Source organism: Canis lupus, chromosome 1 (assembly GCF_011100685.1).
Source record: "Canis lupus familiaris isolate Mischka breed German Shepherd chromosome 1, alternate assembly UU_Cfam_GSD_1.0, whole genome shotgun sequence".
NCBI lineage: Eukaryota > Metazoa > Chordata > Mammalia > Carnivora > Canidae > Canis > Canis lupus.
In genome coordinates, this window is record NC_049222.1 from 47,661,487 (window position 1) to 47,687,499 (window position 26,013).

The 26,013-nt window shown below is 45.8% G+C and overlaps 1 protein-coding gene and 1 pseudogene across 5 annotated transcripts in view; both read left to right on the plus strand.

The window, feature by feature from the left end:
* The window catches only part of ZDHHC14 (zinc finger DHHC-type palmitoyltransferase 14), a 283,131-nt gene that overhangs the window by 230,430 nt on the left and 26,688 nt on the right, over positions 1–26,013 (plus strand). For all 5 annotated transcript variants that reach the window (XM_038526426.1, XM_038526424.1, XM_038526425.1 and 2 more), the window contains exons 4-5: positions 8,726–8,863; positions 12,277–12,325. In XM_038526426.1, coding sequence (XP_038382354.1) covers positions 8,726–8,863; positions 12,277–12,325 — 187 coding nt within the window. The remainder of the gene's footprint in view (positions 1–8,725; positions 8,864–12,276; positions 12,326–26,013) is intronic.
* Positions 13,206–17,226, plus strand: LOC119875950 (annotated as a pseudogene).

Here is a 26,013-nt window from a genome sequence, read left to right on the forward strand (position 1 = left end):
TCTGAACACATCAGTTTGCTTTTCAAAGGAACCATCATCAGTCCCATTGAGTCACTGCATCCTGCTCATTGACACAGCTCTGTGCCTGAGATGACATCAAGTCACAGAAGCTTGCTTACTCCAGAAGAGCATGCCCACCAGGAACACAGGCTTCCAACTGTGTATGTGTGTAGTCAAACTAAAAGATTTTGAAAAGCCTTAGAATCTTTAGCTTTACACATATAACATACCCACAGGATAACTCACTTCTGAAACCTTCATTTTGGGGATAAATTGACAAAGGCTTCAAAAAACACAGTAACGAGATGTGAAAGGACCTGTGACTCAAGAGTGTGGAGAACGTGGGGGAAAACAGCAACTGGCCATCAAAAGTAGTTCTTGACCCAGACCCAGCACGGAGCAGCTGCGGCCCTGGCAATTCCATCTGGCTCCGAGCTTTACTTTCCTCACTATACCTGGGGACCTGTGCCGTCTAAGTCCCAGGACCAGTGTGGGGTAAGCGAATGCAGACAAGTACTAAAAACCAGAAAGCCCTACAGATGTCTAAGCCATTCCAATATAAGGTGGTATTGATATTGATTTCAAGGCTTGGAATTTCTAGAGAGGAATGGAGAAGTTTCTGAGGGGTGTTGGTTGTTAGCATGATCTTGTCTTCCAGGCTCGGAAGATAATTTTTTTTTTAATTTTGTGCAGATTGAAGAGGAATTCCCACAGTTTCTGGCCCTGCAGACTCATAGATAGTCGGGGCGGGGGGTGGGGGGTAAGGCTGAGAGGGGCCTGGGTGGGCTCAGAGAGTGACTGCCAGGAAGGAAGATTCCCTGAGCACCCAGGTAGTGGCTCATCATGCAGCTGATTTCAGAGTTTCACGACACAAGGACCACCCATGCCTCAAGACTGTTTGCTTGAGGACATACAAATTTGAACTTACATTACTGATTTTATCATGATGAGCCAGAGCTCTAATCCAGCAACTAAATTCCAGGAAACCCAAAAAGCTCAACAGTGGGGCTCTCATCCTGAGTCTTCCAAGGGCGGAGATGCTGGGACAGCCAGGGCTGAGAAGGCAATGCCATTCTCCTGCCTCGTTGGAACTGATGCTTCTTAGGATGCCCCCTGCTGGATCCCAAATTTAGAAAACTGTAGGATTTCTTTCCTTCTATCTCATAATAGGCCAATTCACTTTTTATAAAGTCATCGTATTTTTATTAACATTCTTACATCTCCTTTCAAAAAGTATTCGTATTACAAAGTCTTTTCCTGTCTTCTCCATTTTTTGGCAACAATTTCTCTTTGCTTCTCTGGAAAGATCTTTTTTTCTCCCCTCTTACAAATTTTGTTGTCATTTTTGTTTTCTAGCCAGCAGATCTGCCTCATGGCACAGCCACTTCCAAAGGCTTGCTTCTTCCCTGCATGTTTTCCCTTATCCTAGAAGCAGAAAACTCCCCCAGCATCAGAAACCAACCTTACAAACAGAAGTTAAACAAACTGAGACAATTTGAGGAAATAGAAATGTGTACAGTTTGAGGAGCTGAAGGGACCTTAGTTGTCTATTGTTAAGCCTCCTCCCTTGATGCCCAAAGAGACTCAGGGCCATGCCAGGTAATGGTGAAGCCAGAGCGGTGTGTGTGGGGGGGGGAGGTGAAGAGGAGAGAGACAGTGGCGGGAGACGCTTTGATTCTACATCACTGCCCAAGATTTTGTTAAGCAGCATTGGAAAGATTACAACAACTCTACACTTACTAGTTGGTTTTACACGGAAAATTTTAGTTTTTTAGCAAAGGGAGCTAAAAGCTGTAGGATCTTAATTCATTGGACATTGGCAAGGGCTCAAGACTGCAAACATCTGTACAGGTACTAATAAAACACAGAGTCATTTTGCATTTTATTTAACAGCTCAAGAGGGCCTTGGGGCTATTGAATTCAACTTTTTACATGTGAAAAAATTAAGTCCCCACATAGAAGTGATATATTAATACTTTATAACCACAGAATTAGTATGATAGAATTAGTATGATATTAATGGATAGAACTCATTTTCAGATAAGGAGCTAGGAAGTGTTGGGAGGGGGTAGGAAACTTTCCCTGATATATCCCTTGGCCCCAAATAACCCCCAAGCCTCACAGTCTCAATAGATTTATCAAATCTATATGTGTCTTAAGGTGTTCCCACTTCTGATTTTCACTTTGTTGAGAATAAGGTCATCATTTTAAACACTGGAGTACTTTCTGATGGAGAGTAGGCACCCCAGACATGAGCTAGGCCTTTTCTGCATGCCTCAGAGGACAGATGCCCTGAACCAGAAGAGAGAGACCCACAGGGCTTACCAACAGAAGTGCCGGTCCTGTGGTGGCCATGTTCCTTTCTTATTCCCATCCCTGTGATCTGCCCAGAGGTTGTGGGTGCCCAAGCATGCTGCTCCAGGAGGGAGGGCACCCCGGGTCCTCAGGCCCACCTGGCACAATGACCAGCATAGGAGGCAGTAACAGGTGGTGGTTAAGGGTTCAGATTAACACCTGGATTCCAATGCCAGCTTTTCCATCTGCACTTTCTCATCTGTAAAATGGGCATAATAGCATCAACCTTACCAGGTTGTCAGAGAAATAAGTGGCACAGTTCATATGAAGTACTTAGCACAGTGCCTGGCAAGGACTCACTGAGATAAAAGAGGATAAAAGTGAGAGAAGGAGGAGGGGGTAGAGGGAGCATGCCAGGCTGCTTTCAGAAACCTAACCAATCCTTGAACACAGCAGCAAAGCTATTTTAACTTGAGTCTTACCAAAAGTTTAGAACAGCATGAATTATTTTGTGTCTAAGAATTGCATGGGAACCATAAAAGCCAGGTAACAATATGTACCACTCTAACATTCCATCATTCTAAAAATAAAAAAAAAAACCCAAAAAACAAAATATACTTCATAGGGCAAGATTTTTCTAATCTGAGAGGTTAAGAAAAAAAAGGCCTGGGTTTAAAGAAAAAATAATTTTCTGTCTCATACTTTTAAAAACATTTAACTTAATTTAGAGGTAACATTTAAATTAGGAGTTTTACATTTTAATTGCATGTTTATATCTCTGATTTCACATGATTCTCAAGACACTGTTGGAAAAGGAAATTGGGATCATTATTTCCTTTCTCCTTGCCAACCTGAGAGGCAGCCCATCCAGAGCCCAGGACTACTGTCTGGAAAATGAAAAATTTTCTGGTCCTATACCGAGGGGATGATCTTTGTCTATCTCTGGATGCCAGTCATGAGTTTTAGAGCCCAACTCTCAGATTTTAAATTCTTGACGTTTCCAACATTGTATTCCTTTCTCTGGAAGCCTTCAAATACAATTTTTGCAAATATTTTTCCCTTAATATTTCAGTGGATTTTTCTATCCTTGCACAATTCTAATACTTCTCCTATTTTCCTTGTGTTTGGTGTCTTTTTCATATTGCATTTCTCCCCTTAATCTCCCTTTGTCAGGGGAGAGGCATAGTCTCTGCTCAGAACCTACAGCTCCTGGTGGGCAGTGCCTCACCTCTCTTGGTGATTCCCTCATCTGTAAAGTATGAGCATAGCACCTACTCTGGGACTCTTGTCAAGGATAAATGACAAATGATGAAATAATATTAATACGTAAAAATGTAATAGGCAGTTGGAAAATGGTACCTTTGGTCATCATTAATAATAGTGTAATCGTTATTATTTTGAGTTTGGGGTTAATAAAATAAGACCATAATTCTTTTTTCTGAAGTATGTTCCCACTGGCCAATTTAATGCGACCTTCTTTCCCCACTTAACAATCTCAGGGCAGGTGACTTTTTGAAGTTGGCTTTCATCCCATCCACAGCGTCTGGGTCCCCCAGTGGTGTCTTATGGAACTTTAAATAAAACCACTCTGCCTCCCCCTGATAGTGGGAGAGGCCAGAGGCCACCTCTCACCACAAGCTGATTCACACCAACTGTCCAGTCAGCGCTTTCAGCTCTGGTCAGCAGCTGTCACCACTCAGCCTCCTCTGAGCACATTCGAATTTCACAGAACCCTGCCTGCCTTTTCCTCTGGTTGGCTCACCCCAAATTTTCTCTTTCACCAGCATTTTCAGTGTCTGCACCTGGCAACCAGGAGCAGCGATCGCTTGGAAGCCTACCAAACGCGATTAAAGGCATCTCTTCCTTGGCTTGGTGCATGTTTGTGGAGTGTCTGTCTGCCAGGCTGTTTGGGTGGCTAGACATGGTTTCTCAACGTGAGCTCACCTGGGGAAGGCGGGAGGACAGATCCGCAGATCATCACAGGGCAGCGAGATGCTAACAGGGCTGTGGTCAGGGTGCCCCAGCTAGCTCCTCGGATCTCTCATTATTTTAGAGAACCTTCCAGATTCTTCCAGATTTACCAGCACCCCGCCACATCCCTGTGTGCCATTCCCCTCCCGTCAGGCTCTGTTCCTCTGTGCAGCAAAGCTGAGCACAGATCCCCAACAGCATAGCACAGGGAACAGCTCCTGTTGCTTTTTACAGGAACTCTCCAGAATTATAGCCGCGTAGCTACCACTCCCTTCTGGCAGGGACCAAACTTCCGAATCAAGGAATGTGGCAGCAGCTCCAAACTGTTTTTTTAAAGACTCTCCCACAGCACCCCCACCCCACCCCCAGTACATAGGACACCCCCATTTAATTTTTCCATGCAGGAAATACACAAACTGACCTCTAATGATAGTTGTGCGAGATGTCTCAGATGTTGTGGATGCATGCAACTAGCTCTGCCAGCTGTTGGGTTCCCCTCTCCTCCAGATGTTCTCCCTCTCAGCCAATTACTGCCTCACTCAGGTCCCCAGGAGCACGTCGTGTGCAGCTGTGGCCACTTCCTCTGGTCCCAGCTCAGCTCATGCCCAACTCTTGTCTACTCTTCTTCCCGAAACCTGAGTAACAGAAACCTCCCCGTCCAGAACGACCCCAGGCACCCCTCTTCCCCGAGCTTCCTCCGCTCTGAGCTAGGGTGAATGTGTTCAGAGCAAGAGGCATGCAGGACAGGGTGAGCGATCCTTGTCCTGATTTTATCCTTGACTCGCAAAGGAGACTTTTGTAGGCTGGCCAGCGCTGGCGAGAGAGAACAGGCTGGCTAGCTGCTAAGTTAGGAGGAGTTCACTGTGAACTGTGAGGAGTGCACTCCTTGAGTCTGAGCAATATTTGGAGTCTGAAAATAAAGTATCCTATCAAATAAGGAAGACCTTGAAGCCATGGAGGATTGTTGTTGTTGTTGTTTTCCTTCCTAGCACGTGACACAGCCCATGGAAACATGGAAAATACTGAGTAGAGGCAGGGGTGCATTTGTGGCCAGGAGCCCTAGAGGCAGGTGGAGCAGGCTTTGCCCCAGCCTCACTACTCATAACCATGGGATGTTGGCAACACACTTGCTGGCATGGGTGTCCTTTTGGTGGTATAAGGGTTTAGTCAGTCATTTGACAGGTATTTATTAAAGACAGAGTAGCATTGGCAAAAATGGAAAAAATGAATGATTTTTGGAGAAAAGTGAGGGTAAAGCTGACAGGACCGGTTGAAGGCAGCACGTGGCCATTTTGGCATCACCAGTGTGTGGTTGGCAGCTGAATGTTGGGATGAAGAGAGACTTCCCAGTGGTTGAGAATCCACGGAGAGGGGAAGAGGCCCAAGCTGAGCCCTGGGTGCGGAGAGGGAAGCTGAGGAAGGGGATGGGGGTGGGAAACGACACTCAGGGCAAGGGGGCCAGTAGACAGAGATGCCCACTGAGGCTTTTAGACTCAGTTTACCACCACAGGTTCAACAAACAAAAAGGAAAGACATGAGACACATTTGACAAAAGAATTCCTTGGGGAGCGCGCATTTCAGCGGGGTTTTTGTTAGCCTACAACGTTTTCAGTAAGACAAGTTTCCAATCAGAAACTGCTTCCAGCTCAAGACTGCCAGAGAGCCAGGCCTTCACACCATTCCCGAGATATCACCGGTTTTGCAGGAAGCCTCTCAGACCCCATGAGCAAGGGTCTGATGCATCTCATCTTTCCCATTTGCTCAGCCTCCTTCAGGAAGGCCAGAGTCACAGCTTCGCTACAACCTTCTAAGCTAAAAACAAAACAACTGCCTGCCCCCCCTAGCAGTGGTCTACGTGGGCTTGGAAACCCTTGTTCTTCGATGGGGGTGTGCATGATGTTAACTGTGCCTCCCAAGCCCTGGTGTCGTCTATGCTGATAGGTGGCTTTCACTTGAGGAAGAGGCTCAGCCCACAACATATTTGGGATTTGGAGATAAGCTTTCATGGCTGGAATCAAGAAGTTCCGACCTAACATGTACTTCTCTGCCCACCCCACCCCCGCCACATCCTATTCACATTTTCCAATACTCATGGATAAGGAAGAAAAGCGTTCTCAAAATGACAGACTCAAAGTCTTGGAAAAATATGGTTGGTTTAGATTTTTTTTCCTCTTTGTGTCCTTCTTTGTGTAGACATCTTCATGTACAGCCTGTGTAGACCAGTGACTTGGGAGAAATGAGGTCATTTTGACACAGAAGTTAACTGTTCCAGCTGTGTGGGCTTGGCAGCACTTGCTAATATGGGACAGAGTACATCAACAGAGATTACTTCCCCCAAGTGTCAGCCTCGTACAGGCCATCAGGTTGTCACCAGGCCAGTGAGCTCTGAAATTTCTCTTTGGGTTCTCTGTTCAGACTGGCTGTTTCTTGTTAACGCCACTTGCAGCTAGGATGGATCTTACAGTTCCTCTGCCACCACTGTCCCCAGTGTCCCTCACACCCTTTTCAAGAAGCAAGTTTGCAGGAGACATAAAATAGGAGATGAGTGATTTATGACAGGGGACATAGGTGCCTGGCTTTGGACTGGCTTACTTACACAGTCACACCTCACACAGGTCTCTCTGTATGCTTGTAAAGCATATAGGTATTTAAAATATGAAAACTAGGTTGAAAGTAAACTTGGGAAACACCTCGAGTAAAAAGCTAAGTTGTCCAACCAGTGTTTTTAGCCCCGTCAGCAGTGGCGGCAGGCAGTCCGATCAGGGTGTGTGTGGTTCATAGGGCAACTCTGGATAGTCCTTCTGGACTGAGGAGTAGAAAAAAGAGAAGCCCTTGGCCATGACTTGCAAGGGGAGGGACAAATCACAATCACATTATAGACTTTGTGTGAAATTCCCACGAGGACGTGGGTTTGTACACAGGCTTCCCGGGGTGACAGGGTAAGAGTGCCAGGAGCCAGCACTCGGGCATTCGCAGGGTGCCAGGGCCAGTGTATGCAGGGGTAGACCGACCTCAACCTCTAGCTCCACTGCTCCTGAGCTGCAGGGACCCCTGCCAGCAATCCCCCCTCTCCAGGACTCAGTCTGCTCCTCTAGAAAATAGGGCAGCATCATTTTCCTCCTAGAAATGGCTCGAGGCCATAGGGTACTAAGGTATGTGACTTCTCTTGACAAACTACAAAACACTGTGTACTTTTATTTATTTTTTAAAGATTATTTATTTATTTATTCATGAGAGACACAGAGAGAGAGGCAGAGACACAGGCATTGAGAGAAGGAGGCTCCATGCAGGGAGCCTGATGTGGGACTCGATCCCAGGACCCCGGGTTCATGACCTGAGCCAATGGCAGACGCTCAACCACTGAGCCACCCAGGTGTCCCAACATTGTGTACTTTTTAAAAATGCTTTCCAGGGCATTATTCAACCCCAAAGCAACTCTATAAAAGCATCTTCGTTTTACAGGTAACTTAGCTGAGAATTGCAGACTAAAAGATCCAGTGTGTTACACTGCACATGAAGATGACAGCTCACTTTTTAAAAAACCCTACAACTATTGAAATAGTGGGGGCATTCCTCGGGAAACAGTTGTTATGGGATGGGAGAGCAAGGGATTATCCCTCTGTCCTGGCTCAGGCCCCTGTGACCTCTCTCTACGGCCACTGACGAGAGAGGTGGTCACTCAGTCCCACATGCACACACATGCACATGTGGACACATACACATGCACACACACGTGCATGTGCACATGCACACACACTTATACATGTATGCACATAGGCAAGCAAGAGGCCCAGCACTTAACATCGCATCTTAAGGGAGGACTGTTCTGTGCATCTCAGAGGCGTCTTTTTAAAAGAAGGAAACCTTGACTTTTCTCATCGTGATGAGAATTTGAGTTTCCCATTTCTTTAAGCTGCTGTTTGAGAAGAATGCGTGTTCTGGGTTTTTCAAGACAGCCAAGTTCTGTTAAAAGAATGAACCCATTCTCGAAGTGTCTTCACGTTAAGCATTTCTCTGAGTGGTGCATTTGGAAGTAAGCGGTGTGATGTGATTTTGTGATGCGGTCGACCCTTGAACAACACAGGCTTGGGGTGCGAGGCCACTGATACACACGCACAGCGCTGTGAGTGTGTTTTCCTCTCCTCGTGATTTGCTTAATAACGTTTTCTTTATTGTAAGAGCACAGTATATGATACATGTAACGTGTGAAATACGTGTTAATGGACCGTACGGGATGGGTAGGGCTCCCAGTCCACAGGAGGCTGACAGTAGGTGGTTTCGGGGGGTCAGCGTGAGGTGGGGTCCCAGCTGTCTGGCCGTCAGTGCCCCAAGCCCCCTCACCATTCAAGGGCCGACTGTGTTCCCAGAGTATTGGGGAGCGGCGGGCGGGGGGCTCCCTCGTGTAAAATGACATTCTATTAACTGATTTCCCTATTTTTTTCTCTGCCTCTCATTTCAGAACGGTTTGATCACCACTGTCCCTGGGTAGGCAACTGTGTGGGCAAAAGAAACTACAGATTTTTTTATATGTTTATTTTATCTCTGTCTTTTCTGACAGTCTTTATATTTGCATTCGTTATCACCCACGTCATTCTTCGTAAGTATGCTGGCGAAATCAGATTACGTATGTAACCATTTGCCTGCCTTTGCTTTTCTGATTTAATTTTGAGTTAATATTTTGATCATTTCGGGCTTTCTCTTTCTTCTCTTATCCTCTTCCTGTTCCTCTCCTCACTTCCAGCCTGCCCCTTTCATGCACTCTTCTTCCCCTCCCTGTCCTCCCTCTCTGTCCCCCTCCCTCCTCCCTGTCACCCCTCCCTGTCCCACTCTCTGTCCCCCCTCCCTGTCTTCCTTCCCTGTCCCCCCTCCCTGTCCCCCTCCCTCCCTGTCCCCCTCCCTGTCCTCCCTCCCTGTACCCCTCCCTGTCACCCTCTCTTCCCTCTCTCCCTGTCCTCCCTCCCTCCCTGTCACCCCCAACCCCCTTCTCTGCCCTCCCCATGCCCTCCCCCATCGTTCCTTCTACTCCCCATTCCTCATCCTTCCAGCCACAGCTGCCAGGTCACCCAGATCAGGTTCTCTTTCGCTTACAAGACTTTTTCCTTGATACACTTGCCCCTGTTCCAACCTCAAGGACCTCACTTTCTATTTTGCGAGGGGATCCCTTGGAAGAGTCATTCCCACATTTTGCACAAAGGATAATGTGCTGCAATGATAACCATCAAACAGAAGTTTCGTTTTTAACGTGACACCAGCTTAAGCAAGAACAGTCGCCATCCCTAGGAAACAATGTCTGGGGATAAAGACTGGGTCTCCTCACACACATGCACACACACACACACACACACACACACACACACACACACATTGAAGATACATGATTGAAAAGATTTTCAGTTATCTGCTTCACGTTAGTAAATCCCTGAAGGAAGGAACTTCATTAAAAATGAGATTTGGAATAGGAAGGATTTTACTAAGTACTTGCCCAAGCAAATGACATCTTCCTTTCCCATTCTCAAGGTCATAACTTCGAATTTCCTTTGTCTCTTGATTATCTGCTTTCCAACAACAGGGAATGATGAGAAGGAAGTGAACGGCTTTGACCTAGGAATTAAGCCTTTAAACTTCCATCCCAGGGCCATTAGCGACCCTGCAGGCCAGCGGTGCCCCTGTCCACACTCCTGAATCACATCCACCCGCCAGCAAGCCTAGAGCTCCCTCCTGCAACGTGCCAGGCAGTTTCTGGCTTCAGCCTCACTGGCTTCCCCTGCAGCAGTACTGAAGCCATAGATGGCGTGTGCTCAGGCTGGAGTCACCTTCTGCCTCTCTTGGTGGCGTCAGTTGGGGCCTGGGCAAGTCAGCAGTATGGAGAGTTTGTTGGCCAGATTTGGACATTACATGGGATCTCCCATGTTTTCATGGCATTTTAAAACTTAGGTCCCTTCTTTTTGACTGGAATCCCTCCATGCAAATGTGACACCAGTTTGTAATCTATGCTTGAGAGCCAGGACTCAGTGGGATCCCAGGAGGAGGATGACCATTCAGTCGTGACGGGCCCTTTCCACAGTATTCGTGGCCCCACAGAGGCACCTTTTCTCTCTAATTTCAGAGTTAAAAAGTGACAAAAATGCATCCAGGGTCCTATCTGTGTGTTAATAGACCAAAGAATCAGAAACAAGAATAAATAAGCACCAAGGCTGTAGCACATTTAGGACATAAAAAAATAGCATTTAAAGTTGATGTTCTTATATCATCTTTAGCAACTTCAGAATGCTTTCCAATGTATGTTATTGAAATGTACTTATGGCTTCACCCCTGCATTCTGGACATCAAGTGCTGGTTTTCACTTGCATGCCTGCACACGTGAGCTCTGGGAACACACACACACACTCAGAGTGAAGCCTTCCACTACCACCACAGTTGGGTGATGTACACTTCACTATCATCTCCCCTAACATCTTAGTCACCCAAGATCCAGCAAAACAGAGTTTGCTGTAGTTTATGCCTATATATTGTTAATCCTGTTCCTCCACAAAAACAGTTCAGAATTTATCTGCTTACAAGTTACCTGAATATGTTGAACAAAAGCAAATACGGATTGTCCTCCCCCTTGTTATGCACCACCCACAACCCCCACACCCTGCCTCAACAACCCCACATACCCCCTGACTTGGCTCGGCACTCAATGCTCTCAGGAAAGGCAGGTTTTTACGTGCCTCCTAAGATTCTGAAAACACTTGCAAAGGCAGAACACTGTTTGAGAGCAGCTGGAGAACTGTCGCCTGAGTTCTCCCTGCCAGGTAACAGGATCTGGGAGGGGGTGGGTGGCCATGACAGGAAGGGGGGCCCCGGAGGAGAATCTGGGGAACCTGACAGCCAGGCATTCTTATCAAGAAAACAAGAAAGGAAAAGTTGGGAAAGTGAATGAGCTTGGGTTCAGTAGGGAAAGATAAGTCATTTCTTCTAGCGTCCTCATTTGCCTCGAGAGTGTGTTTGCTCTACGACCTGCCCCAGCCCGCTTGCTGGTTTTGCACCCCCTGCCCCCCGGCCTAGCTGAGATGGAAGAGAAAGCCTTAAGCTTTCCTTATTCATTTCCCCACTCTTTAGCATCCTAGCGCCTGGCACATCCTTGTGCCTCAGTAGTGGCCAGTGGGGAAGACAGCAACAGGGGAAATGGGACCCTGAGGACAGATGTGAGCACCCCACTCTCACCCTTCCCATGGCTGGACCTGGTTCCCACTTACACAGAGGGATCAGGGCCTCTGCCTCGACTGCCCTGTGTGGCCGCAGCAGCACAGACACTGTCTCCCTTCTCCCTGTTTCTCTCGTTGCTGCCCCAGGCTGGGTGATATCCCCAAAACACAGTTTCATGCCGCCCCAGGACAGGAAGGCCAAGAGTTCCTCCACATGGGCCTTTGTGTTTAAAAACCATGAAGCCAGCACATAAAAATGGCTTCTTGTCAGATGCCTCTTTACTCAAAGCCCTAGAGAAATTTCTTTGCACAAACTATTCACTCTTAAAGGAGTGAGTAATAAACTCCAGCTCTCTGAGTTTATTTACTCTGGGTGCAGATGAAGATGTCTTTTATATGTAGCCTAGTATATAGCATGTCCGAGGTCAACAGTTAACAAACTTTGGAAAAACAGTCTTTCATAAAAGAAGAGGAAAAAAATAGCATACAGTATTCTGTTTTCCTATTAAAATGAGGAAAACAAAGGGGTAATCAAACTATAATTTATGGGAAAGTATGCAGACATCCATCTGCTTTTATTGAAAAAATATCCTGCAGATGTTGGGTCTAATTATGAATCTGCCATTTTCTTGTTGAATAACTTCAGTGGAATCTCAATCCCTGATCAGCATATTGGGTGCCGTAGCACAACAAAATATAATTGTTTAATTGATCTTTAGACACCTATTATTTTTATGTAGATGAGGGAGCTTTCAACACGAAGGCTGTTTTTCTGGAGGTGAATGTTTTTAAATGCTAAACTTTGGTTTCATTTCCACAGGTTCACAACAGACAGGATTCCTCAATGCTCTTAAGGACAGTCCTGCAAGATATCCTTTCTGGTTGCCCTGTTTTTCACAATGCTAATGTGTTAAGTATTGGGCTGACTTTCTACTCAACGACCTCTTCATCTGTGCCTTGGCTTTTCTTCTCAGAAATTGTATTCTCTTTCATTCCATCAAAAAAAAAAAAAAAAACCCTATATTCATTGGCCATGAGTAGTCATGTCTGAATGCTCGAACCTCGACATGACTCATTTAGCCATGTTTAAATTGAAGTGCTCTTTAGCTAGAAAGCCAAGTGTAAATTCTTGTTCACCCTGCATTGATTTGTGTTAAATCAGGTTGGTTGGGGAGAAGGGCTTGCAAGGTCCAGCTGACCTCATTTTGATCCCTGCAGAGTATTTATAGATGCCCATGTGTGGGTCACCTTCTCACCGTGAGGTCACCAGATGAGAATCCTCTGACCCCCTCTATAGATTCCTTCTGGGTGTGCCTTTGTCATGCCTTCAGGCAGTCCAGATAACCTTTATTATTTCCAGGAACAGAACACTTTTTCTCAGTCTTGAATGGACTAAAGATGGTCAATCTCAAGTCAATTGGATTAATCCCATCCTACCAAAGAGTATGTATGGGCACGTGCCATCGTATTTTGAACTTCTTGAAAGAAAAATGTTCACCCATGATGTGCTTGAATGGGCTCCCTGCCTCACCTGTCCCCCTAAGTTTCATGTTCATTACTATAGAGTTGGCCTCCTAGACCCATTGACCTGGCTCCATCTGGGACCCAGCTCTCTTTCTTTTTCATATAACCAAGTAGGCTGGACTTGAACTTCTCATTACTCCCAGAAGTAATCTTATCTTGTGGTAGAGAATTCTTAAACAATGAATGAAGAACTTTACTAAGAGGTACATATCTTGTACCCGCCTCATGTCCCTAGGAGCTGGGGTACACAGTGTGGAGCGGGTGGGTGTGTGTGTGTGTGATATTAAGATACCTTAAAACAAATGTGGTCTTGTATGTATTTGCGTTATATAAAGCATCTCCTTTTTGGTGCTTCTGTGTTTACAGATAGCACAGAATATTGTTTGGAGGTACAGATTCTATAGTCAACTAATTTCTTACAAAGGGGACAGGGACATATGGAAGATATGCAAGGGGGACTTGCAGAATACATTTTACAGGTATGTCCTGTCTTCTGTTAAAGGGGGCAAGAGCTAACTATAAGTTAGCCAGAAGGAAAGGTAGTCCTGAGAATGGAATTCTCCATGTTCATGGCTGCTAAGAACACCCATGGGAAATGTCATTCTCCATCCTTCTCCCCAGCCCTGCCAGGGGTGACCCCCTCCGCCATCATCTCTGTGCTCTTCTATTTTCAAGACATGTTGCTTTGGCATATCTTACAGTCGAGCTTTGTCTTTTCTTCCCAGAAAAAGAGGCTCAGCTGTCTTTCAGGAAATTGGTCACATTGTGAAAACATGCTGGTCATGTAGCATTTTATAATATAGTTTGCTGCTGGCAGGGCTTCGTGGTGTCTATTACAGATCACCCAACTCATGGATCTTTATTATTAATTATTATTATTATTATTAATTAATTAATTCATTCATTCATTCATTCATTCATGAGAGACACAGAAAGAGAGAGGCAGGGACATAAGCAGAGGGAGAAGCAGGCTTCCTGCAGGGAGCCTGATGCGGCACTTGACTCCAGGACCCTGGGATCACAACCTGAGCCAAACAAAGGCAGAAGTTCAACCACTGAGCCACCCAGGTGTCCCCCCAACTCATGGATCTTATCATATCATATCATGAGGAAGGACCAGGTAGCGAGTCCTGGTTTCCTGCTACCCTCATAATTAATTAGAGATCTAAGGTTATTTCTTTCAACCCTTTTGTATCTTGAAGTTTTTGACCTGCAAGAGTCAGCCACTTTGTACTTGACATGCTACGGTGACAAAATCAGTTATATGGAATATGAGTGAGAACATCCAGCATGGGAGTATGGTTTACGTGCATGACAGGAGTGATTTCAAAGAAGCTTCTTTTTGTGGCAATATGTGCAATGGGTGGTCTCTGCCAGAACCTTCTTTTAGAGCACACACGTCTGCTCATTCTCATGATTTGGCTGTGCCCATAGTGGGTATAATCAAGAGCATTGTGTTCCCCAGGAAGGAGAATAGACAAATGCTGGTAGAAAAAGCAGCATGCTGACTTTGCTGGAGAAACAGTTTGTGTGGAAAGGAGAAGAAAGAGAAACACTCTTCCTAGGTTCAGGCTATTTTCCCTGGAAATATCGTTCTCAGGTAGAGGTAAAGAGTTTTTATGTGGCCCAGACTTTGAAAACTCACAAAATCTCAGCCACTGCCTTTCCAATGGTGTTGCCATATCTAGATGCCAAGGCTTTTGCTTTGTGGGTGTCACCCAGGCATGTCCTCCACATTCTGGAGCTTGGCAGCCACATGGTCCAGTGAGAGCCAGCGACGCCACAGCCCACTTTGAAAGCATGAAGGCCCCTTACGGCATCCAGACACAGCTGCTGGATGTCCTACCTGTTCCAGGCCAGCCCTCCATCAGCACAGCCCCAGCATGCGCCCAGCTGTATTTTGGAGGCTTAAAGCAATATAAATTAATTGTTGTGTCACTCTGTAGGTCAGAAGTCCAGCAGGCTTGGCTTTTTTCTGCTCTGGGTCCCACAGTGCTAAAATCAAGGTGTCACCAGCCTGGACTCTTATCCAGAAGCTGCAGGGGGGATCCTCTCTTGGGCTGGTTCAGGTGGTTGACCAAGTTCGTGGGCTACAGGACTAAGGCCCCTTTCTTTGCTGCTTTCTCTGATTCATTTCTTCCTTGCTCTTCAAAGCCAGCAGCAACGGGTCAGGTCCCTCCCACACTTTGAAGCTCTCCTGCCTCTCTTCCACCCATCACTCTGACCTCAGCCAGAAAAGCTCTCTACTTTTTAAAGAGTAGCCGCAACCTGAGAATTCAGGATAATCTTCCCATCTCAGGGTCTGTGACCTCCAGTATACAACTCCCTTTTGCCATGTAGGTTATATTCACAGATGCCAAGGATTAGGACATCTTTGGGGGGGTCCCTGTTCTGTCAGCCCCACAGGCCTTTGAGGAGGAGGTGCCCTGGAATCAGGCATTCAAGTGCAGGCTGATTTAAGAGGATTTCTTTCTAGACCCATCCATGAAGCTCTCTAATGATCCAGCTCACTTCTGAGTCTATGTCTGTCCCCCCTTCCTTTTCAACCTTTGTGTCACTCTAGGAGGGGGGCGGACAGAGTTGATGGGTTAGTATATATGTACACAGACATACACACATATCACATATATGGTGTATGTGTGTGTACATATATATGTATATGTATATATGTACACACACACACAGTGTGTGTGTGTGTGTGTATGTGTGTGTGTGTCCTCTCCTGAAGTCAGATTTTGTGGCACTTTTTAATCCACTGTCATATTGGGCTCCTGCTGGTAAAAAGGTGACCTAAAGCTGAAGGCTGAAGCCAGAATATCCCAGGGCAGCTACCAGAGCTGACATAAAGACTGTCTGATTTTCTCCCAGAGAAAATTGGGGACCAAGAGCAAGATGCCAGGGGGAATGTGACAGCACAGCAGCCCAGCAGGATAGAGATGGGTGGGGAGATGATGGGAGCAGCCTGAATAGCAGTCCCAATTTGAATCTTCTTCACTCCTTCTGGAAGCGGTGGAAAACTTTAGGAACATCAGACTTATCCATACTAAAAAGTGAGGTGCTGGGGGTTTTTTTTAATTACAAAGAACATTAATTGTTTCATGTGCCACTGGCCACTCCTCCCCTGATTGCTATGACTGCCTACAGGCTCTCTGTGCTGATGGGTTTTCTCTGTTTTCAATACCTGCTTTGAAGAAGAATCCCTCCTTCTATCAAGTGGGTCTAATAAGAAGCATTGAGGTCTGGTGATTTATCATGAATTTGTATTCCAGAAGAAAAAACATGCTTTGGGTTCTATGAGGTTGTGCTGTGTTTTTGAAAAAATATTAAGTTCTGGTTATTAGTGATAATCTATGTGTGGTAAAGCTGGATCCCATTAGGATATCTGTTCAGTATTTTGGGCTCCTGCCTTTCCTGGGGACACCCGTGTGGTTTTGGAAGTGGTAGGGGATGGCCAGGCAGTGTTTCCAAGGGGCTGTTTTCAGCTCCCAGAGAAAGGGGTGCTCACCACTGGGGCAACAATGAGGTCACAGAGACTAGGGGTGGCCCGCAAAAGGGTGGATCATGCCAGCCGGTGTGGTAGGAGGTTCTAGCATCAGATCATGTTAATACCTCCAAGCTCCCTCCCATTGCTGAGGCCCTGAGAGTTTGGGAGTCTCTTTGGAGGTGGTAGATTTCTGATGATGAGGCTGATTTGAAGATATTAAATCAGGTTACAGAATAGATTTTTATTTTGACGAAAGCTCTTACTTCTAAAATAAAGTTCTCTCCAAAGAATTTCATCTGAATGAGAGTGGTGATCCATCGTCAAAGTCCACTGAAATCAAATGGAAATCTGGAAAGGATTTGACAAAACGTTCAAGTCAAACGCAGAACAAAGCCAGCAGGAAGAGACAGCATGAGGAACCAGAGAGCTTCTTCACCTGGTTTACTGACCATTCTGATGCAGGTGCAGATGAGTTAGGAGAGGTCATCAAAGATGATATTTGGCCAAATCCATTACAGTACTACTTGGTTCCTGATATGGATGATGAAGAAGGAGAAGGAGAAGAAGATGATGATGATGATGAAGAAGAAGAAGGATTGGAAGATATTGATGAAGAAGGAGATGAGGATGAAGGTGAAGAAGATGAAGATGATAATGAGGGGGAGGAAGGAGAGGAGGATGAAGGAGAAGATGACTAATGGAACACTGATGGATTCCAACCTTCCTTTTTTAATTTTCTCCAGTCCCTGGGAGCAAGTTGCATCTCTTACCCCCCCCCCCCCCATTGTGCTCATTTGCCCTGGTTTTTGAAGTCTCTTTTCTCTCCCTTTATACCATTGTTCTCAACTTATTTTGGGGGGAAATACTTTGGAGCAGAATACAGCGGGAAAAGAATCTCTACCCCTTTCTGTTCCAAATTCATTTTTATTCCTTCCTGTCTCAACAAAAACTTTATGGACTCAACACCACCGTGCTCTGTGGGAAAAAAAGAAAAACCTTCTGCTCCCTTAGCTCTGCTGTAAGCTGGAGGGTGCTAGGCCCCTGTGTAGTAGTGCATAGAATTCTAGCTTTTTTCCTCCTTTCTCTGTATATTGGGCTCAGAGATTACACTGTGTCTCTATGTGAATATGGACAGTTAGCATTTACCAACATGTACCTGTCTACTTTTTCTTGTTTAAAAAAAGAAAAAAAAAACTTAAAAAAAATGGGGTTATAGAAGGTCAGCAAAGGGTGGGTTTGAGATGTTTGGGTGGGTTAAGTGGGCATTTTGACAACATGGCTTCTCCTTTGGCATGTTTAATTGTGATGTTTAACGGACATCCTTGCAGTTTAAGATGACACTTTTAAAATAAAACTCTCCTAATGATGACTTGAGCCCTGCCACTCGATGGGAGAATCAGCAGAACCTGTAGGATCTTATTTGGAATTGACATTCTCTATTGTAATTTTGTTCCTGTTTATTTTTAAATTTTCTTTTTGTTTCACTGGAAAGGAAAGATACTCAGTTTGAAACGTTAAAAGTGTACAAGTTGCTTTGTTACAATAAAACTAAATGTGTACACACACACAAAAAAAAAACCACTCATGGAGACTGTTCCCTGGCTGACGACCCTGCTGCCCTGAGCTCATCCTCCCCAGCCCTGTTGTCTGTGTGGAGCAGGAGTCCATACCACACCAAGTTCTTAAAACAAGAGATTTTCTGGGGAGTTGCCTGAGCACCGGACTGGAGTCCCATGTAGCCGCTGCACGTGACCCTGTTGAGTGTTCTCGGGCAAGAAAGTAACTTAAGTTTAAAATTTTTCAGTGGCCTCCCATCTGATCTCCTGACCGTGGTGTCAAAATATCCTGATGAGGAATCAGGACACAGGCAAAGGTTTTTCTCCCAGTGGATTTACTGCAAAATATCCAACTAAAAGCCATGTTGTGGAGGAAATGAGAGAAATTAGAAACACAGGTGGCTAATTAACAACTAATCGAGACAACTTCTCAGAAATACTGGCACAAATGATGGAAATAACTGAAGTGCCTCATGGGGCCTGTGTGACAACAGCAGGACCTCAGGAGAAAGGAACCCATCAGCTCACTTAGTACGTAGTCTGGACTGGACGGTGTCTAGTTTGAGTGGACAGAGTTTGGAGGAGGAGGAGGAGGAGGAGGAGGAGGAGGAGGACACGCAGGGAAGAGCCAGCAAGCCCACCCCAGAGCCCACCCGTGGTGAGTGAGGGCAAGGAAGGCACCCGGGCCTCAGAGCCCCTGGCCAGCCCTCCCTCCACCTCTCTCCCTATCTCCCAGTGGCCTGGGGCCATTTCCTCCTTCTCATCTCAGCCTCAGATGAGCAGAGGCAGTGGTGGCTAGGTGCTACAGACTCTCAGGAATGCCTGGCCTTCTCCAGGGAGAGACAAAAGGAGAGTGTTCTCCACAAAGGATGGCACTCAGTCTTCCGTCCACACAGCCGGACAGGTTCCAACAGAGAAGGTCCACTGGGCATCTGTTTCTCTCAAGACCATTCAACCGAACACCCACTACGTGCGAAATCTGCCATGGTTACAAAGTGGAGAAGGATACACCCGCCCTTCTGTCAAAGAGGGCAGAGCAGCGAGGGTGGGCAGGCTGATTCATTCTTCTTGACGAGCATCTGTTGATGCCAAGATCTGGTGGATGACTCGGATTTCTGAAAAGCAGCGTAAGTCTTAAGTGGTGTCAAGGATCAGAGCATGCTCGAGGTGGGGGTGGAGGTCCAGAAGGGCCTCGTGCAGGGAAATCAGGAAAAGCTTTGGCAGGTGGTGTCTGCACGGGGCTTGGAAAGATGAGGCAAGTTCCAACAGGACATGGAGGGGCGAGGTCCCAAGCAGGGCCAAGAGCCTGAGCAAGGCCTGGTGTCCCCGTAGGGCTGGAGCCAGCTTTGTGTTCACTAGGGTGTGTTCATCGCTCAGCAGGGTCTGCAGGGTGCTGGCTACAGCAGTTCAAAGGTGCTTCCAGTCAACGGGCCCTCTGCCCAGATGGTATAAGTACACAGATGCACTTGGGACTCATGCACACAGTGGGTGTAGCGGGAGGGTGCTGTGATAGCTCAGCCCTGGTTGGGGGGTGGCGGTCAAGAGTGCTCCCAGGAAGGGAAGGGCCCCTACCTCATCGTGTACCTGTGAGGAGTGGGACCAGATTACAGCTTTGGCAGGTGAATGAACTCATCGCAGCTGGGTTTTGTTATTATTGTGTTCTTAAGAATTCATCTTGCAGCAGGGAACACACGGAGGGAGGGAGGAGACTTTTGCAGGGGAAAGACCCCCAAAATTGGAATGGGTGACAAGGGGACAGCTCAGCTGACAGCTAGGCAATCAGATCAGTACTGCAGAGGGGACAGGAGGGGGTTTCAGAGCCCATTCTGAGGGTTCAGCCCTGGGTGTCCAGGGGAAAGAGGACACAACAGAAAAGGGAGATAGCTAGCGCTGGCTTTGGGAGAAATTAGTCCTATTTGAAATATATTTAGAAGCAGAACTAAGAGATGACCCCCCAGGAACCTCCACGTGAGGCTAGAGCAACTTTTGGATCCTCCTTGGTTCCTTGCATGAAATATAGAAAGGTGAAAAAGTCATGAGCCTGCGGTGACAGGGCTACAACCTCATAAGAAATGGGGAACCAGTCACGTGGTGCCAGGAGAGCCACGTGGCTACGCCTACCGGCTCACCGGCTTTGAGGGTCTGCTAGAGCCCCACAGGGAGGGGACCCCAGGCCACCCGTGTCATCAGAGGAGGAGCCCGAGAGGGGAAGCCCCATGATCAACAAGCATTGCAATGAAATGGCATTAACATCCAATTAAAAGGATTACAGTCATTTTTAATCATGACTTATTGTTCAGCGCTCCCGAACGAGCGGGAGTCTTCAGTGGTTGGTAAATCAAACAGTAATTGATTCTATGTGTGTGGAGGCTTTTGATGGAGAGCCGTTTTATCCCAAATTTGCATTCATTTCGAGGTACACTGTCTGAAAGGCACCGATGGCCTAATGGGCATGGTTCTGTTTTAATGGAATTTGGTAGTAGGCTTGCGGTTGGCTCAGTGCTCTCAGAAAGGAGGGACGCCCTACTGCCCATTGCACGATTCATGAAGGCAGCACAGGTCTTTGCTAGCTACACTCGGCTTTCAGGATAAACCCTCCTATCCCCCTATCTGTGGATCCTCGGAGGGACCCCAGAAAATAGGTAGGACAGGTGTCCTTAGGTCCCGACAGCTGGGCCTGCACTGAAGGGTCACATGACCTCAATTTGTGCTCAGTGGTATTGCCAGAACTCGAGTCCGGATCTCCCCACCACCAGCCCCTCTCCCCACGCAGGGAACCAAGATGCTTTCCTGCTGCCCCTAGCCAGTCAGACTGAGGGAGTCCCATGAAGAATAAGCATCAGATGACCTCTCATGAGGTCACAAAGTGGGGGAGGATGGTGTCGGGTTTCTTAAATCACTCAAGGATAACAAGACCATACTCTCACTGTAAAAGATTTCAAATGGAAACATAAGAGTAAAAAAAGGAGTGCTGCTCTTGACCGTTCCTCCATCGTTTTGTAAGAATTGTCTGTTTTTGTGGGTCTTCCCAGGTGGTATTCTAGGAATCCATACACATAACAATATACTGTTGCAGGGACAGTTTCTATCTAAAAAGGGTCATAATCTTTGCATTATCCAATGGTTTGATTTTTAAATATTTCCTGAAGATAACTTCCGTGTCAACATGTGGATCTACCTCATTTTTTCTCAATTGCTTTAGAGAATTTCAGAAGGCAGAGGAACCATAGTGTATGCTTCCGTTGATGAGTACTTAGATTTCTTAATTTTTTTTACTGCTTAAAAAATGAGGCAGTGAGTGCTCTTGCACATGTCTCCTTACACACAAGTAGTGTTTCTGCAGGATTGACAGCTAAATGTGGAATCTCTGAGATGGAAGTTAATGAGGCATGCCACATTGTCCCCTAAAGGGGTGGTACCAATTTGTCCTCCTAGTTCCTCACACCTTTACCCACATTGGATGTCATCGGTTCTGTGACTTTTGCTAGTTCGTTGGGGGGGAAATAAATCATTGTTTTAATTTCCATTTTCTGGATAATAGTCACCTGTGCTTATTTTCCTGCTCGTTGACTTTTTTTCCATTGCCACAACATGCCAGTCCGTATTCTGTCCATTTTGTAATCCGGTTCTGTGTTCTTTTCCTATTAACATGTTCTTTATTCTCAACAATAACCATTTAATATCTCTTGCCAATATTTTTCTCCCAACTTGTCAGTTACCTTTTAACTTAATTTTAATACAAAAAAGGTTAACTTTTTAATGAAATCAATCTATAAGTTTTATAGATTGACTATAATGACTCCTAGATTTTGTAACTTATATTTCTACTTCCAAATTGTAAGACTATTTCCTTTCTTTTCCTCTTTTATATTTTATTTCTTCAGTTAGAGTAAATTCTCTGTAATCTGATTGTGTGTGTGTTTACTAAAATTCTCACTTTATTTTTCCCAAATGTTTAGTGATGTGTCCCAGTAATGCTCACTATTCTATTCTGGCAGTTCTCAAACTTTTTGATCTCAGGACTCTTTTACTCTTAAAAATTATTGAGGACCCAAAGAGCTTCTGTTTATGTAGATTATAGAGATATATATATATTTCTATATATATATAGAATTTCAGAAGGCAAAGGAACCATAGTGTATGCTTCTGTTGACGAGTATTTAGATATCTTAAATATATATATATAAATTTCTAGAGGTCATGTTTAAAACTAGCTGAGAAATTTTTAAAACACAGAATGCACCAGCAGTCATCCTATTTTGCTGAGAGCGAGGACATGAGTCTTGCATCATGCAGCCTCTAGATGAAGCCCTCAAAGGAGAGAATAGCATCAATAGGAAAATAGCTCTGACCTGGGGGTTTCCCTGAAGTATCTCAGGGACCCTAAGGTTCCACGGGCCACATTTTGAGAACCACCAGTGTATTCTTCTGCCCCTAATTTGAAATGCCTTCAGTACCTCTACTTGCCCACACGTCTCTTTCACACTCTCACCTCCTTTTGTTTACTAAACGTTCTCCTCCCATCCCCTAACCCTTGATTTTCCCCCCAAGTTTTCTTACCCATTCTTGCACATTTTCTCTCTGTGATGAATTTTAGAGTCAGTTTGTCTAATTTCTCTTTTAAAATTCCAGTTGGAATTTTGATGGGAATTACAGTGACTTCATAGATTAATTGGGGAGAACATGCACCTTTATTTCTCAGTATTAAAGAATGTAGGACAAAAGGATTTCAGAGAATGAGAGATGATGTTCACGTGATCCAGACTGAAGGGTCTCCATGACTTCCCATGTGTCTGTCACATGAATCACTTAGATGTGAAGACCCCACCCCAAACACAGAGATGGCACTCGGGTGAGGGGGACACAAGCTGTATTTTCCCATCTCTAAGAATTTCCCCATCCGATGGATGAGGAAAACATGCTGACAAATTCCTGAACCCAAATATTTACAAGCATTAAATGCTGACATAGACGCTAAATCTGGAGAAGAAAGGGAAATCTTGCTGATACCCACTCTTCCATCAAAACTCTTCCTGTAAGGAAGCATTGCCGAATTTACTGTAATTTTTAGGGGAGAAAAAAGATTACCAAGAACATTGGTTTCTTACATTTTAAACATCAGAACCCACGACAGAGACCTGAAGCATATTAAAATGCTGGAGGGCTCTGGCTCCATAGAGAAGTGCCCCCCAGAGCCTCGTAAGCTCAGTGCTCAAGAAGAGGCAGCTCCTGGACTTGGCTTCTCCCACCATTCTGGAATCCAGGGGGTTTGGGTCAGTGAAGAAATGCACATGAAACACAGACTTCTTAAAATAAACTATTATCTGGATTTGGCAAAAAATACCATCACCAGCCTGATTGCTGGAAAATGGAAAGATGGCTGGTGACATACTAAGAGAGACAAAGACCATGAGAATAATGAGCGTGGTGGTCTCAGCCTTGTTGCTGTATGCTCCGAGCCCCCAGATGACAGCCTGTCTTGTGACACTGCCATCACATGGGGCCTTGGGAAGGGTTCTTTGTGTCCTAGAAGTTCTGGAGACCAAGTTCTAGTTTAGTTCTACCATGAACTACTGTGTGAGTTTTTATAAGAGGCTTGACTTCTCCGGGACTCAGCTTCCTACCTGTAAAATTAAGGGATTAAAATAAATCAGGACATCTTAACAGGTCCTTGTGTATCTATGGAGAGGTGTCAGGGGAGTTTGTAAAACTCCTGAAATTATAAGGAAATAATTACGTGTGCATTTTTTCTGAGAAAAGAGGGGGGATCCAGAAAGGTTAAAAAATCTTTAGTTCCATGATCTCTCACCTTTTGTGATTTTCCAAATACTGAGATGCCCCCACCATGCTGTCCAACCCAACACTCTTCCCATGTGTATGCAAGGGACTCTCACCTTGCTTAACTTCCCACAGGCAAACGGACCCTTACTTCCTTAGGGCAGGGAGTGAATCCTTCCCCACCGCTTCTGTCCTAAATGCAGGGCTGGTTCCACAAAAAGGCACAGAGCGGGCACCCCTAGGATGGTGCAGAAACTCAATGGAGACGTGTCTGCCCATCATCATTTTTCATGGTTTTGCATCCCACAGCTATCTAGTGAGTACTTCGATATGCAACATCATGGGTTAGGAGCTACAGGGAATTTAATGACACCCCCCTGGCCTCAGCAGTAGCTCACTGTCTTACTGGGGGTTGGAGGGAGACAGAAGCTGGCCATGGTAACTGCTATAATTTGGAACCATCTCAGCAGCAATAAACATCCAACGGCTTATTAAATTGGCTCTTAGTGGAATTGGCATGTTTTTCCCTCATTTCCCCTTTTAAAAATCTCAGTAAATGGGTTTTGATACATTCAAGAGAAATTTATATTGATCTTATAATGGCGTAGATATTGTCAACATCTGTCTTTCGAGTCAGTGAGAAGATGTGTTGTTTAAATATTTGTCCCCCAGCCTAAGAGTGAAGTTGAAGGGTTGTGGTCTACTCAAGCTGCCATAGGGTCACTAATCTGTGACAAGGAGGGTCCCTACCTCCCCCAGTAAGGGGTTATAGTCAGCCTAGAGCCACTGGGCCCTCAGCGGGAATAGGAAAGGATCCAGCCCACGGCTTTTCTGTTGCACTGACACAACCACACTTCCAGGGGTCCATCCCCAGCTTTGCGATTTCTCAAGCAAAGTACTGAACTGCTCTCTGCCTCAGTTTCCCTATTGGGTAATTGGGAATCACACTTCTCCCTGGGTCACTGAGGATCAATAGTGAGTTAATCCATGGGAAGCCTTTGGAGTACCACCTGACACGTAGCCAGACACACACCAGCCACAAGTGGTTATGATGATGGTGACGACTCCTTAAGACACACGGTGGGGGGGAGGGATCCGCTATCAGTGGCAAGCGCAGGTGGGCTGCATCCTGCATCCTGCCTTGAATTCATGTCATTTTGACACAGCTGTGAGCTAACCATGCAACTGCATTCTGCTATTTATAAATCGCCTCTAATGCTCACAAGATAATATAGAAAACTGCAAGTTTATTTTTGGAGCTATAAGCCTTTAAAGTTCTGTGTCCACTGGTAACAATGCCTCCTTTGAGGAGTGATCGTTTTAAGTGGCATTGCAAATGGAACAGCAGCCAGAACACGAGCGGTAGCCACCCTAAATGCTGTGATCCTCCTCCGCTTTGACACGCCAGTTTTTATATGGTTCACGCATATGCACGCATACATATACACGCATATGTATATTTTGACATCACCATCGTTCTACCTGGATCGTAAACTTTTAGAGACACCTAAAGTACTTCTGAGACAGAAGTTCAGCTCTGCCTGTATTATTCAGCAAGTAAACCTTTTGCTTTCATTCTTTATTCCCTTTTCTACCCTGATCCTTTCTCTTCTGTCATGTGTCCCCTCCTCTCTGATCTTTCTAGCTCTTGTCTTTTCCCTGCACTCCACTTCACCTCTGCTTTCAAACCCCGTGTGACTTGCCTCCCCAGTCTGTCCCGAAACGGGGGCTGGGATGGTCAGAAGAGGGGCATCTGTGAGCCCTCACCTTGAGAAGCCAGTTGAGAATGAGACCATCTTTGCTACAAGGGCCACCATCCGTGTGTCCCCATGTGTCCCCGAAACCCCCCTTCATCACCACTTGCCTACCCAAACAACCCTGGGAGAAATGAAAAGGGTGCGTTGGCTGGTGGCAGCCCTGGGGTGGGGTCTGCTTCTCTCTCGCCCCCCACAGATCCTCCCTACTTATCCATACTTACCTGCTTTTCCAAAATTCCAACTTACTTTCCTCTTCTCAAGTGATGTAACTACCCCTCCCTTTTGTTTACCTCCTGCCTGCCTCCCTGAGGAACAGACGGGGCCCACCAGGAGCACGGTGGTTGGCATCTGTAAGACTCTGGGTGCTCTGGGCTGTTTTCGTCTTAGCTAGCTGGCAGCAGCACATTCTTCTCCTCTTCAGATACCCATTTAATTTCAGAGTGGTGCTTTCCTGAGTG